At 38.2% G+C, this 14064-nt stretch overlaps 1 protein-coding gene across 4 annotated transcripts in view; it reads right to left on the reverse strand.

The window, feature by feature from the left end:
• Window positions 1-13742, reverse strand: part of LOC126758829 (myb-like protein AA) — a 143397-nt gene extending 129655 nt beyond the window's left edge. The window contains exons 1-2 of one of the 4 annotated variants that reach the window (XM_050473222.1): window positions 13051-13742; window positions 10779-11879 (exon numbers count right to left, since the gene is read on the reverse strand). In XM_050473222.1, coding sequence (XP_050329179.1) covers window positions 10779-11780 — 1002 coding nt within the window. In that variant the 5' untranslated portion in view covers window positions 11781-11879; window positions 13051-13742. The other 3 variants (XM_050473220.1, XM_050473221.1, XM_050473223.1) reach the window with 3 other exon arrangements.
• Window positions 13743-14064: the final 322 nt, after the last annotated feature.

Below are 14064 nucleotides of genomic sequence, written 5' to 3' on the forward strand. Positions count from 1 at the left end.
TACTGGTGGCTTTGATAACTGTCAGAGTTTAAGCGAAGATATGAGCCTCAGTGGCTAGAAAAATGAGAGCTCTTATATATGTATGTATGTATGTATGTACATATCGTTACCTAAAATGCACAACAACGTAGCATCAAAAAAATTGAAAATCTTGTCAGATATAATAACCAATATATAACCAATATGAGCGTATGATAACCATATATATAACCAAATAGTGTGTTTTAATAAGAGTGTATAATAACCATTTTATAACCAAAACTCAAGTTTTGTTTCAATATTAGCGGTTTCTATTAATTCGCTTTTCCTTCGCCTGTAAACTTATGAAAAGTGATGTTACGTTATTTTGCATTTTATTTGACAATATGTATTTATGTATGTGTGTGTAAGTAAATCAAGGGGCGCACATAACTTTGCAACATTGTGGCATTGCCCCGCTGCTGTACTTTCATATAAATAATATTATGTACTTAACATCAGAAATTTAAAATTACATGCATTGAAAGCAAATGTGCTTGTGGTCTTATCGCGCGCACAATTTTTGTGTTGCTTTTGTTTTTGCTCAACTTTTAATGTTGTGCTTGGTTGCAGAGCAAATTATCGCACGGTTTACAAGAAATATGGCAACGAGTTGATTTTATGACTTTTTGTTGACATAACAACCTAAGTGGATATCTAGCGTAGACGACAACAACAACAACAATAACAAAGAAGCAGAAGAAAAAAAGAAAAAATCAACGACCTCCGCTTGAGGCAAGGCTTGCGCTGCGGCAAAATAAAGTCGCACACACTCAATTATATATGAAAGTGTATATGTATATGTACATACATATGTATATATGTATGTATGTGTGTGCGTCTCATCGCCGCATTCAATGGGTGCACTTTGTTGTTATCTCGTTGGCTGTTGGCGCGCATTCATTGAACACATTGAAAAGGAAAGTTATGCGAGTCACTTAAGTCAGCCGAAATGTCAAGTGTGTGCGTGTGTGTGTGTGGTGGAAAGATTACTGAACAGCTGCACCCATCGTCAGCCAATTTTGCGACCAAACTCCGCGACTGCAGATGATCTCCCTAGAAAATACTCAAAACACTTTTCGCTCTCAAGCGCTCTCCGCGCACCATTCGCCGCTCTCCGCTGACGACATGCATTACTCATTACACAAATGTTGGGAAAATGTCGGTTTGTTGTTTTTGTCGTCTAATATTGTTATCGCTAAACTTATCGGCCTGTAAATTGATAAGCCTACAAGGCAATTATCGGGTTCAATTGCAGGTGACTGACTGCAATCAATTGCATTTACAGTGCCGTACACACACACACACACACACAAACACAAATTAGCGAGGTATGCTTGCGAAGGTATGTTCGTTGACGAACACAAGTGTTCGATTGAAACGCAGATAAATGAAAATATTCCGGCGAGCGCAGAGATTAGAAACACATTTTCGTTGTTGTCTCGCTTGATTAGTTTGAGTGAGTGCGTGTGTGCGGAAATATGTTTATTTCTTGGGTGCGTTTGCCAGACGGATATTTGTCTTCTAAAGTAAACTTCAACATTTGTTGTGGTTGATGATTCACAGCCATTTTTTCGAGCTCTTCAAAAAAAAGTGAAAATTGTCTGTATTTAACAAAAAGGCATTGTTGTTGTTGTATCTAAGATTATATTACGAAAGAAGGTAAATCCAGAAAACATACATATATTGTATATAATAATATAATGGGTTGTCAAAAAAGTATTGCGTTATTTTTATTGAATTTTTTTATTGAAATTGAAATGAATTTTTGATGACTCATGCCCAGCTCTTGACCGATGCTACGGCTGCTACTATGCCGGTCTCTTTCGACCAATTCAGCGATTTTATCGCAATTTTCGACGACAGGCCTCCCGGAGCGTGGCTCATTTTCGACCAACGAAAACGTTGAAACCATCGTTGTGCGGTGGAAATGGAAACTGTATCGGAAACTGCACAAATTTTATTGGCGGCTTGAAAAGCATGTTTGCCTTTATCGTAGTAGATAGTACTGTAAAATATGCCGTATTTTCTCTTTATTTTGCTCCATGTTTGCGACGCTATAACTCACGAACGACTTAAAAGAAGCGACAATCAATCAAACATGTGTTAGCGCGTGAAATGAGCTTTCCAAAAAAGTATAGCATGACCCGATGCGACCAATAAAACTAGAACTACGCGCTTTCAGCGCCAACTAGCGAAAATACCGCAAGACTTTTTTGACAACCTAATATTACAAATCACTTTGGAACAACTTTAAGAAAAATAAAAAATATAAATAAAATAGGCACTAATTCGAATTCGGGGTTATATGCTAGTGTCGGGCTGTAGGCAACCGGACTGCGGATAGTAAAAAGCCTTTCAATATAAGGGTTAACTATGAAGAACCAATAAGCCGTCCCGGACAGAGGACGAATATACTCTAGCACTGAAAGTATTCGACGCAGTACCCGCCCGGGGAAGCAGAGAAAGAGGAAGACCTCCACTCCGTTGGAAAGACCAGGTTGAGTAGTACCAGGCTTTGCTTGGAATCTCCAATTGGCACCGCATTGCGAAAAGAAGAAACGACTGGCGAGCTGTGTGCCATCCTGAGTATCACTGATTCTTCTAGTGACAAGGAGGCCTTATTCTGCAATGGGTAATACAGAAAATGTGGATAGCATCTCAGAAATTTCAGCGTAACAATATATAATAATCTTAAAAAATAATTCCTTCGACGTTTCATTAGATAATCAAACACTTAAACCAACAATAGCCAAGCTGGAAACCCTCAATCAAGCTGAAACCATCAACCAAGCTGAGAACCCGGCGTATTGTATGATATTTTATCTAATCGGGGTATTTACAGAAGTAAGGTTATAACGTTTTATCATATCAGGCGCATATCCTGACTTCTGCCAATTACCTAGATTACCTACTCTCTAGAAATAGGTAATAATGGACATAATACTTAGGTCCGTTTTGAAAAATAATTTTTTTTTAGTTCATCCATCAACCACACTACACTTTAAATTGGTGGATTTCGAGGATAAGTGTATGTGTATATAGGCCCAAAGAATTTTCACTGAGTTCTTCAATAAAAACTGATTGATTGTATCCGTTATTGTTGTTGTTGTAGCGGCAGAAAACAGTTGTTAATCCTTGGCAGAGTAAAAATCCGGATGTGTGCCGTTTACGTTGGCCCGAGTGTCTCTCTTGGCATTTACACTTGTAGACTTGACCTTGTGATAACGGAATGTCTTAATTACCGTACGGATGACTTCCATTTTAACCAAGATATCGGTATAAAAGTAATTAAATTTGAAAATATCTAAGGTGTTGTATTGTAGTTGTGGTAGCATAAAGTAGCATAAAACTGTCAAGTTAAGAGTGCTTGGCCACATTCAAGTCCGAAATTTACTTTCGTGGTAACCGCCATCTGCTTCGTCGTTACTACTGATGGTCGTACTTTTGGTGTATTTCATTTTTGATTTTTTCATTTTGTCGGCTGGGAATGGAATAATTTGTTCGTAGCTTTCCAAGAGTCGCACTTGTTCTGACTGCCGGAAAAAAGATTATGAGATTTGATAAAGTTTCAAAAACGTAAGCCTGGGTCCAGTCGCCTACCACTGTGAGACGGTTGGACTTAACACTGCGCCATATTTCCATTGAACATTTATAGGCTGAAGCCAGGAATTATGTGCTGATTACTGATTCTGATTGACTGAATTTTTATAGAGCTAAAATTGAGGCTCGTGATCTCGACGAGCTTTGGTTTCAACAAGACGGCGCCAATTCCCAAACATCGGATCAATCAATGGATTTATTAAGGGAACACTTCGGTGAGCAGATAATTTCATGTTTTGGGCCGATTGATTGGCCACCAAAATCGTGTGATATCACACCGTTAGACTTTTTCCTGTGGGGATATGTAAAGTCTAAAGTCTATGCGGACAATTCCGCTTCGATTCAGGCCTTGGAGGAAAACATCACGCGTGTCATTCGCGTGTTACCAGTCGAAATGCTCGAACGAGTCATCGAAAATTAGACTCAAGGGATGGACCATCTGAGTTCTAGCCGCGGAAAACATTTGAAACTAAAAACAAAACTTTAAGTTTTGACCCGCGTGCTTTCTTTTTTGGTCCTAACTATACCCAAACCTTTGCTTCCATATACACATATCTACATATTTGCTACCCATAAGTATGGAAATGCATAAAGTATGCACAACAACAAAGGCAAGAGTAAAACAAAAGCTTTAAACGAGCGAAAACCGAACAGCGCCACATAAATTCAGATAACAATGTTAGGTAACCTGCCAGTTACCCACAGACCAACAACAACAACAAAAAGCAAACGCAAACCATTGGCACACAAACAGGCGGTTGCATCTAATTCGACAATGCCACGGACCAGATACACCCAAGCACACGATGATACACTTTGCATTCACCGAAAATTAGCCGCGGATGCTGGGCGAGCGGTGAGCAGAAGTGTGTTCGCTGTGTGTTGGCAGAGAAGCGTGACGCAAACCCGTCGAACCAGTTTCCACTTTTGGACAACACACTCAAAACCAAAAAAAAATTAAAAAAAAAACATGGAGGAAGAAGAGGAAGCGCGGCAAAATAAATAAAAAAAAAGAACGAAAAATGCAAGACGCTTTAGGAATTTCGTGATTGTAAATAAACAAGTAAAAGCACAAATATACATTTTTATTTTAAGTATACTTAAAACATTTTAAGCTTCGGCAGGTAAGCATAACCAAATATGCACAGCCGTGTGTGTGTGTGTGTCGCATGTGTGGAGGTTCAGAAACTTTAAAGTCGGATGCTGTACAGCCACAGGAAACAGCAGCAAACGTTGACCTGTGCGGCAGTTGAGATTCGCTTTTTTTATTTATAATTTTTTTTTAATTTATTTTGCTTTTAATACATTTGGATGCGGATATTGCAAAAAATGATAATGACCGCTTTATTTTATTTCACTTATATAAAAAAACCTTTTGGCATTAAAAAATATTTCAGTTATGTATATAAAAAAAATTGATTTAAAAAAATAAAAAAATTAAAAAATATTTTATTTAAAAATAGAACATAAAAAATAATTACTAGAAAAAATTAAAAAAAAAATTGTTTAATAAAACGAAATTAAAAAAAAATTACCGTAATTTTTAGTAGATTAAATATATTTTGGAAGGTTAAAAAATACAAAACATAGTCGTAGAAAAAAAAATTCTCTTAAATGAAATAAAAGAACATTTAGGGATTAAAGAAAAAAAAATATTTTATCAAAAAATATAATATAAAAAATAATAGATAAAAAATATATATATTTTTTTTAATTTACAAAATTGTTTTTTTTTTTAATGTTTTTTTTTTTAATTTAAAAATAAATTTATATTTTTTTTTTTTTAATTTATAAAATTGTTTTTTTTTTTTTAATTTATAAAATTGTTTTTTTTTTTTTTTTTAATTTATAAAATTGTTTTTTTTTTATTTATAAAATTTTTTTTTTTTCTTTTATAGAACGAAATTAATAAAAAAAAATGTTACCGTAATTTTTAAAAAATAAAGTTTAATAAAAATTGTGTTTTTGTTTTTATAAAACGAAATATCTTCGTACATTTCTGAGTCGGGATTACCAAGGCCACGAAAAATGATGAAAACAATTTTTAATATTCAATATAATCCATAGACATACATATACATATGTATGTACATATGTATATTTATGAGCCAAACACGGAAATATTTGAAAATGAAAGCTTCCAAAGCTTTTCAGACGTCATCAGAACCAGAGAACCTTCAATAACTCCAAAAATAGCTTCGTTTATTTATGAGTCGGTGTTACCAAAGCTAACGGTGATCAAAGGAGGCGTACTTTTTTCAATAGCCTTTTTTGACAGATCACTTGTGAGTCTTGAAAACTTCCAAGAAGATCGGACGTTTTTTAGTCAAATTTTGTTCAGCGATGAGACCGATTTCAAGCTCAATTGGTATAAAAACAAGCAAAATTGCAGCATTAGGGACGAAAAGCGACCTGAAGAGACTCAAAAGCCGCCATTTCATCAATAAAAAACGGTTTTATGTAGTTTGTCGGCCGGTGGAAGCAGAGGAAGAGAAAGGCCTCCACTCCGTTGGAAAGACCAGGTGGAGAAGGACCTGGCTTCGCTTGGAATCTCCAATTGGCGCCACATTGTGAAAAGAAGAAACGACTGGCGCGCTGTTGTTAACTCGGGTATAACCGCGTAAGCGATTTCTACACCAGTAAAGAAGAAGAAGAAACGGAGTAACATAGAATTATAGTTCTTGACGTAATATTTTATATTTTTAAAATTAATAAAGGACTTTCTTAAGGTTGAAAATTCAAAAAAGACTTATTAGGTGCAAAGTATCGCATTCTAAATTAATTTTCATATTCACTTATATAATATAGAAAGCTCTTTTTAGAGACGCAATCTAATTTTTCTTTTATGTCTAAGAAAATTTAAATTGAGTATAATTTTCTAATTTAGTCAACAAAATGGCAATAAAGATACGTTCAAATAAAGCAAAAATATACTCTAGACTTCTGTACAAATACAATGTATGCATGAACATACATATGTACATATGTGCATCAAATCGCGAATTCCTCAACATCATAAAGTCAAAAGATAAGATATTCCAAATGGCTAATTTTGATAATAATCAATCAAAATATTGCCGCCGCTTTGTTTGCAAAGCGAAAAAAGAATTCTACCTGCATTTTAGAGCAGCGAAAATTGCCTTTTAGATAGCAGAACTGCCAGAACAAAGGCACAAAGTTGAACGCGGCGCTTTTGTTTCAATGCCGACAACGCAAAAAAAAAACAAAAAAAAAGGAATTTCGTCTTATGCTTCGTAGAGATGTGCGCCTGTGCCACGACGAGCCAAAGTAAGTGGATGTGGAAGAACACACATTATTATTAATATTTCTTTTTTCTTACTTGCAGCCTTTCAATTTATTTTTCTTTGCGCGCACATACAAACATACACACATTTACACATATTTTCAGGAGAATTTTTAGTCGCGGAAGCGCGCTTAATGGATTCAGCGTCTGCGGAACAGCACATTGCAAGCAACCAACGTCGCGCTTTTTCCCACCAACATACGGAGCACTCGCCGCCACTCCACTGCACACGCTCCTTAACTCCTTTGCGCTTCAATCTATATATAAACTGGATTTTTGATGCGCCGTTTGTGGCCCTTTCAGGTCTTCTTCACGTCTGTGCGCGTTTTTTGTTTCTGTACCAGCGACATTCCTTGGCATCTTCCCTTCTGTGCGCTGCCAGCGGAGCATCTTAAATGCAATAACAACAATGACAAAAGCGAAAACAAGCACAAGCAGCAGCAACAACAACAACAACAACAATAGTGCAGCGCTGGTAATGTGAACAATGAGAAATTGCTTCGCATTTCGCCGCACCGAAGCGCGGAGCAGCAAAACAGGCTTATCCTTGCTGATCCTTCGCAATGCTTGTACTTTGCCGTCGCTGCCACGAAATGAGTGCATCGCGTAAGTCCTCGGTCGCTGCCGCACCAGCTGTGCACTAATTTGCTGACTCTACCACTCATTGCTGGGCAGTGGCGGCGGCAGCGAGTTCCTTGAGGGTTGCGTAGCAGCGCGGCTAGAGCACAGCTGTGGCAGCCGCAGGTATTGAGTTAAGTGGAGCAACATATTTTTATACAAACGCGCATACATACATACATGCTTATGGTATTCTCATTTGGTTTTTGTCGTTGTTTTGCTTTTTGAACATTTTTCCACCTTTTACAAGTTCTTCAGTGTACAGCTTCCACTGCTTGTTGTTGTTGTTAATTGTGGTGATAGAACTTGTAAGTTGGCTGTGGAATTGTTTGTGCTTTATGGCTCCACTTTGCAGGTCTCAACTTGCACGGCAAAGCGGCACAAATGAAAGAAGGTGAGTCTGCAGGCTTGTCTCCAATGTGTTGTGTGAAGCATGGCGACGGCGGGTAGCGCACAAAGGTCGGCTGCAATTCAAAACTCAAAGCTTCTTTGACAGCGGTAATTGAGATTAGGGCTTGTTTAGCTACGCGATTGGCAAACGATCTGAAGCGACTTAAAACACGTATAATAATGAAAGAAAAAAAATTATAGAAAATATTTTATGCATCACAACTCGAGTTCTAACTGGGCTACAAATGATAATGAGTCACCGTTTGCGATAGTTACTGTTGTTGTTGTTGTAACGGGTACCTAATCCCCATTAAGATAGCAAGGATTGGATAAGTTGTCGTCAACGTTATCCAACGGTAGCCCAAGAAAGGTGCTGTTTCGACGGAGTCGGACCAAAGAGAGAGGATTGTCAGATGAGTAGCGTTAGTGGGGCATGCTACGTGGGGACCAGTGTCATGCGGAGACTCATTGCATGCAGCACATACTATATATTGGATATGTCTGGGTATATTCTGGATAAGTAGGAGTTTTATCTGCTACAGTATCTAGAACGGAGCTGCGCGAGGGTCACCCTCGTTTCTCGTAGCAATTCGAGCTCTTCGTCTGCAATGGATGGTGGTTTGACTCCAAGTACGCCATTCAGTAAGAGTTGGTCGGTTAAGGTGTTGATGGGTCCACTGTGAATGGCAGTCAGTGCTTGTAGGAAATTAGTTGCGGACGAAGTCTGGTCGGCGTATTGTTTGATATCTCGATGCAGTAGAGGAATGACCTCTTGATGCTCCTAGGAGGCGGTTACGCTCTAAGCTGGTGACTGCAGGGATAATTTCTGCGAAAGCATCATTATGCTCCTTAACTGTGAGCATACGGTCCACACTATGCAGGTGTTCGTTCGGAGACATCAAGAGGAATCCTGTCATAGTTCGGATTGCAGTATTCTGACAAGTCTGGAGCTTCCTCGTCTGCGTTTCACTGCATCGAGGCGACTTTATTGGTGGGACGCAGTTAAGGACCGGTCGGCCAGTTGCCTTGTAAGTTGCCAACAACGTTTCTTTGTCCTTTCCCTATGTGCTGCCGGTTAGCGACTTGAGTATTTTGTTGCGGCTCTGTACTTCGGCGATAATGGCGGACACATGAGGAATGAAGAAGCAAAGACTGTCAAAAGTCACACCTAAAATTTTAAGACTATTGCCAGTCGGAATCTTAACGCCATCTTTCGTCCAGTTTGTGAATACGGTCGCTCTGGATTTAGTGGGGGAGAGTGTTAGGTTCCGTGCAGCGAGGAAGCGAGAAAGGCCGGAGAGATAGCCGTTTCCGTTTGAGCATATGCCATAGCTTCCATTGCCCGACGTCATTATAGTGCAATCACCAGCGCACCAGATGATGGAAATTCTCTCTTGTAGTTGCGGGAGTTTCGAGATATAGATTTCCAACAATAGCCGGTTCTACGCTACCAGAATTGACTGGAATTTTATCCGATCAAGGACCGTTATTTCGGTGATGTAACCCCGTTTAATTTGGACAGTTTTGTTTAGACCCGACTTTTTTTTTTTTTTTTTTTTAGATCGCCGAAAACCCGACTGTCGTGGGAAACTGTGGGAGTTTTTTTATAATTCGTAATGGCTTAGACCCTATCAAATCTAATTAGTCTTGGGCGTCGGGTTCGGTTCAAGAGAAAAAATAAAAATCTTCGTTTCCAAATTTCTTCACCTAGTAACTATCGTTCGATAGATTCAGCAGCCATATTCTAACAGATACATAACCTCAAATTAAGATTTTTTGCAATTACGTTCAGGACTTATCGGCTAATGTCATTTTTCTGATACGGAAAAGTTTACAAAGAGGAATAGCCCGCTGGTGGAAAGTTTAAAGCTTCTTAATACAGGCAAGCTAAGGTATTTTGAGAGCATAGGGATTCAAAACGCAAATTTGTGACCGACCAAGTTTTGGCACTATAGCAAGGTTCTTCAAAACTACAACATATATTTGGGCAAAAGCTTCGTTTTTATTGCTGACTATTGCGACAAAGAAAGTGCTTCCAAAAATTTCAAGACCAAAGAGAAATCAATTTTTTTTAATTATGTAAGGACGCAAAAATGATAATTGATTCCTAATAATCCCTATCCCGCTATACATTTTTCGTGTTAACCTAAAAATATAAAAGTATCTGTCAAAAAGATTGACTGGTGTCACTCAATAAAATAACACACACACACATTTACACACACAAATGAGTATATGTCACATGGGCAACTCTGACCGTATTGCACCCACAGTCATATGAGCGCCCTGAGCTTGTTACCAACAAATTTTCGAAGGCCAATACGCGCTGCGCTGCGCTGTTGGCCCTGAATTTATTTCTTCATGCGCCTAAAATCTCGCACAGCGTTAACATTGAAACATGCTCTCATTGCAAGGAGAAATAAAAATCAATACGAGCACTGAGCGACAAACGGGACAAGGTAAATGTGGAAATAAGTATTACAAGTAGAAAACAAAAACAAAAAAATAAACAAAAACAAGAGAATCTTAATGCAAAAAGCAGCAAACATATGTACATAAGCAAGAGACACAGCTGTGCGCCTAAAAGCAGATTATTGTTGCGCATTATTTTGATAGAATTTAGAAATCCAGCTGAGCTGGAAATTAATTGGCTTTCGGCCTACAAACCACACTCACACATACACACTTATAATATAAACATGTATACAAGTATAGGTGCTTGTATACCAAAAGGCTCATACACTTCATTTACTCTCTTTATAAATTTACATAGGTATTTATCGATTAGTTAGTCAAATTCATCAGTCACTCCTCAATTCACACACACACACACACACACACTCACCTTATCTGATGGAATTGTCCTGCTCAATTTCTGCGTAATCACCGCACCGCCATTGCTGCTTACCACAGATGGTGTAGTTACGATGGCAGCATTCACTGTAGAGCCAGCGGCGCCCATAACGCCGACTGCCGAAACCGAACCGGTGCTAGAGCAGCAAGACGACGATGAACCGGACGAGCACACCGATACGTCGGTGTGATGGCGCTTCATGCTGCCCGGTGTGTTCGTGGAGATGGTCGTGACGGCCACAGCGGTTACGGCGCCGTCAGGGGTCGAGAATGACGTTGATGGCCTTGCAACGCCGCGTTGTGAATACGAAGTGTATTGTTGTTGTTGCTGTTGTTGCTGCTGCTGCAACGGGGGATGCTGTTGTTGTTGTTGTTGTTGGTACGGATGTGAGTGATGCACAGCAGCCGAAGTGGAGGCCGAGGCCGATACTGAAGGTGACGAGGATGTCGACGATGACGGGGTCAGTAGTGAGTGTGTCGACTGATTGTGCATATTGCCCGCATTGCCACCACCACAGCCGTTACCACTGGAGCTACTGCCGTCATTGCTGTTATTTGGTTTATAGTTATTACCGTTGCCGTTGCCATTGCCATTAGAGTTGCCGTTGCCGTTGCCATTGCCGTTACCGTTGCCATTATTGGTGTTACCTACTGCTGTGCCAGACTTCATGGAGGTAACACCGCCAGTGACGCCGCTAAAAGAATTATTCGATGAAGATGAGGACGAGTGGGTGCGATGACGGCTGAAGTGAGTGAAATTATTGACCGAATTGGTGTGATGATGGCCGGAGCCAGCGCCAGCGCTGACAACAATTGCTGTGGTCGTATGCTGATGCTGATGCGGATGGTGCTGATGCTGATGTTGATGTTGTTGGTATTGATGTTGTTGAGGTTGATGTTGATGGCGGTGGTGGTGGTGGTTATGATGTGATTGATGGGATGGCAATGGCGCACTCGGAGATGTGGGTGTATCAATAGACGAAGTTGTCGACATTATCGCTGCTACTGTACCGCCAAAGGAAAATTTCAGCAAATGTGCGTTTTTCAATTTTCGTTTCTTCTATTTTCGTATTTTTATCGCGCTGTTATTAACCTTGAGCGAAAACTCAAATTTAGTGCTTATATACAAAAAGTATTATGAAAAAATCAGATAAAAAAAATTAGAGGCACAAAAAAAATTTTTTTTTAATCAAGCGCACAAATTTAAAACGTTCATAAAATTAAAGCGCTAATAGAAGTTTTGTTTATTGATATTTTATTAGACCTGTCAGCAAAGCCGCTACCACAAATTCGTTGAAATAAATTTGGCCAATTGGAAAATATATTTAACCAACACTTCTCAACAAAAAAAAAATTAACCAAAACAAATTATTTTTAGCTACATATTGTGTAATATGTATATGTACACAAGTAGGTGCCTTTGTAATATGGCATTGAGCCGCAGCAACGCTCCAATGACGTCTGCGTCCTCGCCGCCGTTGTGGTAGACCTTAGCCTCCGTAGTAAATAAATAAAAGAATTCAGAATGCTCTAAGCAAAAGATATGGATATGTAAACATACATTATGTTTGTATGTATCCATATGAAAGATAATGCATATTGGGTGTGGGCGGCTGTGCTGACCAGTGTATTTTAAACATTGGAAGAAATATATATTTTGCGCATCTTAATCAACAAGAAAAAGCAGAACTCTTTAAAATTATAAAATAATAAACAACACCCTCAATAATATTGTGAAAATTCTAATATATTTTGGTTGTACACATTATTATTATTATTATTATTTGGACTTCTTCGTCTGTTTTCCAATACTGGCCACAATAAACACACATTCGTACATGCAGCAACAGCAGTGGAAATACGCTCTCAGCTGCTTTTGCGCGCTCTCACTGCTTTTGCTCTACGCTTGATTATTTTTCCCGTACTTATTTCTCTTTAAACAAATTCACTGCACGATTTGTTATTATTTGATTTTTCCCACAGGAACAACATTTAGCAACACTAGTCTATTAATTACTTTATTTTGATAAGTTTTCACATACACTTCAAAAAATATACATAAAATCATACAAATATTATAGTGGGCTTTGTTTTGCTTTAGAAATTGGCAATCAATTTTCTTGTGGCATATACAAATATTTCTATCTTTTCATGCCCACACAGTTGTACACCAACGTTTTTCATCTACCCATTAGCTTAATTTTTCACAATATTTTGTTACTTTTTTGTGTTTTCTTGCTTATCTCACCTCTTCAGATATTTACCAGCCAAAAGGCGATTTTTCATTTAGTGTAGAGAATTAAAAGTTGTTGGCAGCGAAAACAACACGATGCGTCGCAATTGTAGCAACAACATAAGCAACACACAATGAGCAATTTGTGTTTCCTTTACTCCACTATATCACTTGAACCATAACTTTTTGGTTTATATTTTTTTTCCAATTTGCACAAAATATAGTTGTACTTATATATTTTTCACTTGCTTCTTTTTCAGAGAAAGAATTTCACGATTTGTATATTTTTTACTTAAAATCCTTTCTCTACAATTTTCTCCTATATGAATCGATTTACACAAATTTCCCGAGCTCTCGCAGTAAAAATCGCACACTCGACCAATAAACACTGCAGCTTTGTGCAGCACACAACAACAAAATGTTGTTCTTTTTACGTTGAGCACACACACGCACAAAACACAGTTTTGAATTAAATGGTTGATTTTTTTCTTAATTATGCGAATTGCAATTATTTTTTGGGACTCTTTCTTTGCTTTCAAGCGCGACTTTCCGCTCAAACACGTTACAAAACTTTAATGCGAAAAAGTTTAAGCCAAACGTTGCTTTTCACCGCCGTCATCAACGTTACAAAAACGAACTTGCGAACTTGCGAACTTGCGTACAAGTTAACCAACCGCTCACCACAACAACAAAACAATGTGTGCTGGGCAATTTGCAGGCGACCAATGTAACCAGCAGAGCTCAATATCAAATTGGCAGGTTGCAAGAAAAGTACCAAATAATTTATCGATTCCTCAGCTGGGTGTCGGTTGTGAATGTTTATCGGACTGTTAATCGGATAAACCGTAAATGATTATATTTCATTTGTTATTTTTATTGTGATTTATTGTCAGTTAGAATTAAGCATTAATAGATCGAATACAACAATTAAAACGAGTTTAGCAACTGTTAATACGCATTTAAATACATTTTTCATATATCGGAGTAGAAATAATCGATTATTTGTGAATTAAGAACATGTGAGAAATTTTACTATTATAATACA

Source organism: Bactrocera neohumeralis, chromosome 5 (genome assembly GCF_024586455.1).
Source record: "Bactrocera neohumeralis isolate Rockhampton chromosome 5, APGP_CSIRO_Bneo_wtdbg2-racon-allhic-juicebox.fasta_v2, whole genome shotgun sequence".
NCBI classification, from domain to species: Eukaryota; Metazoa; Arthropoda; class Insecta; order Diptera; family Tephritidae; genus Bactrocera; species Bactrocera neohumeralis.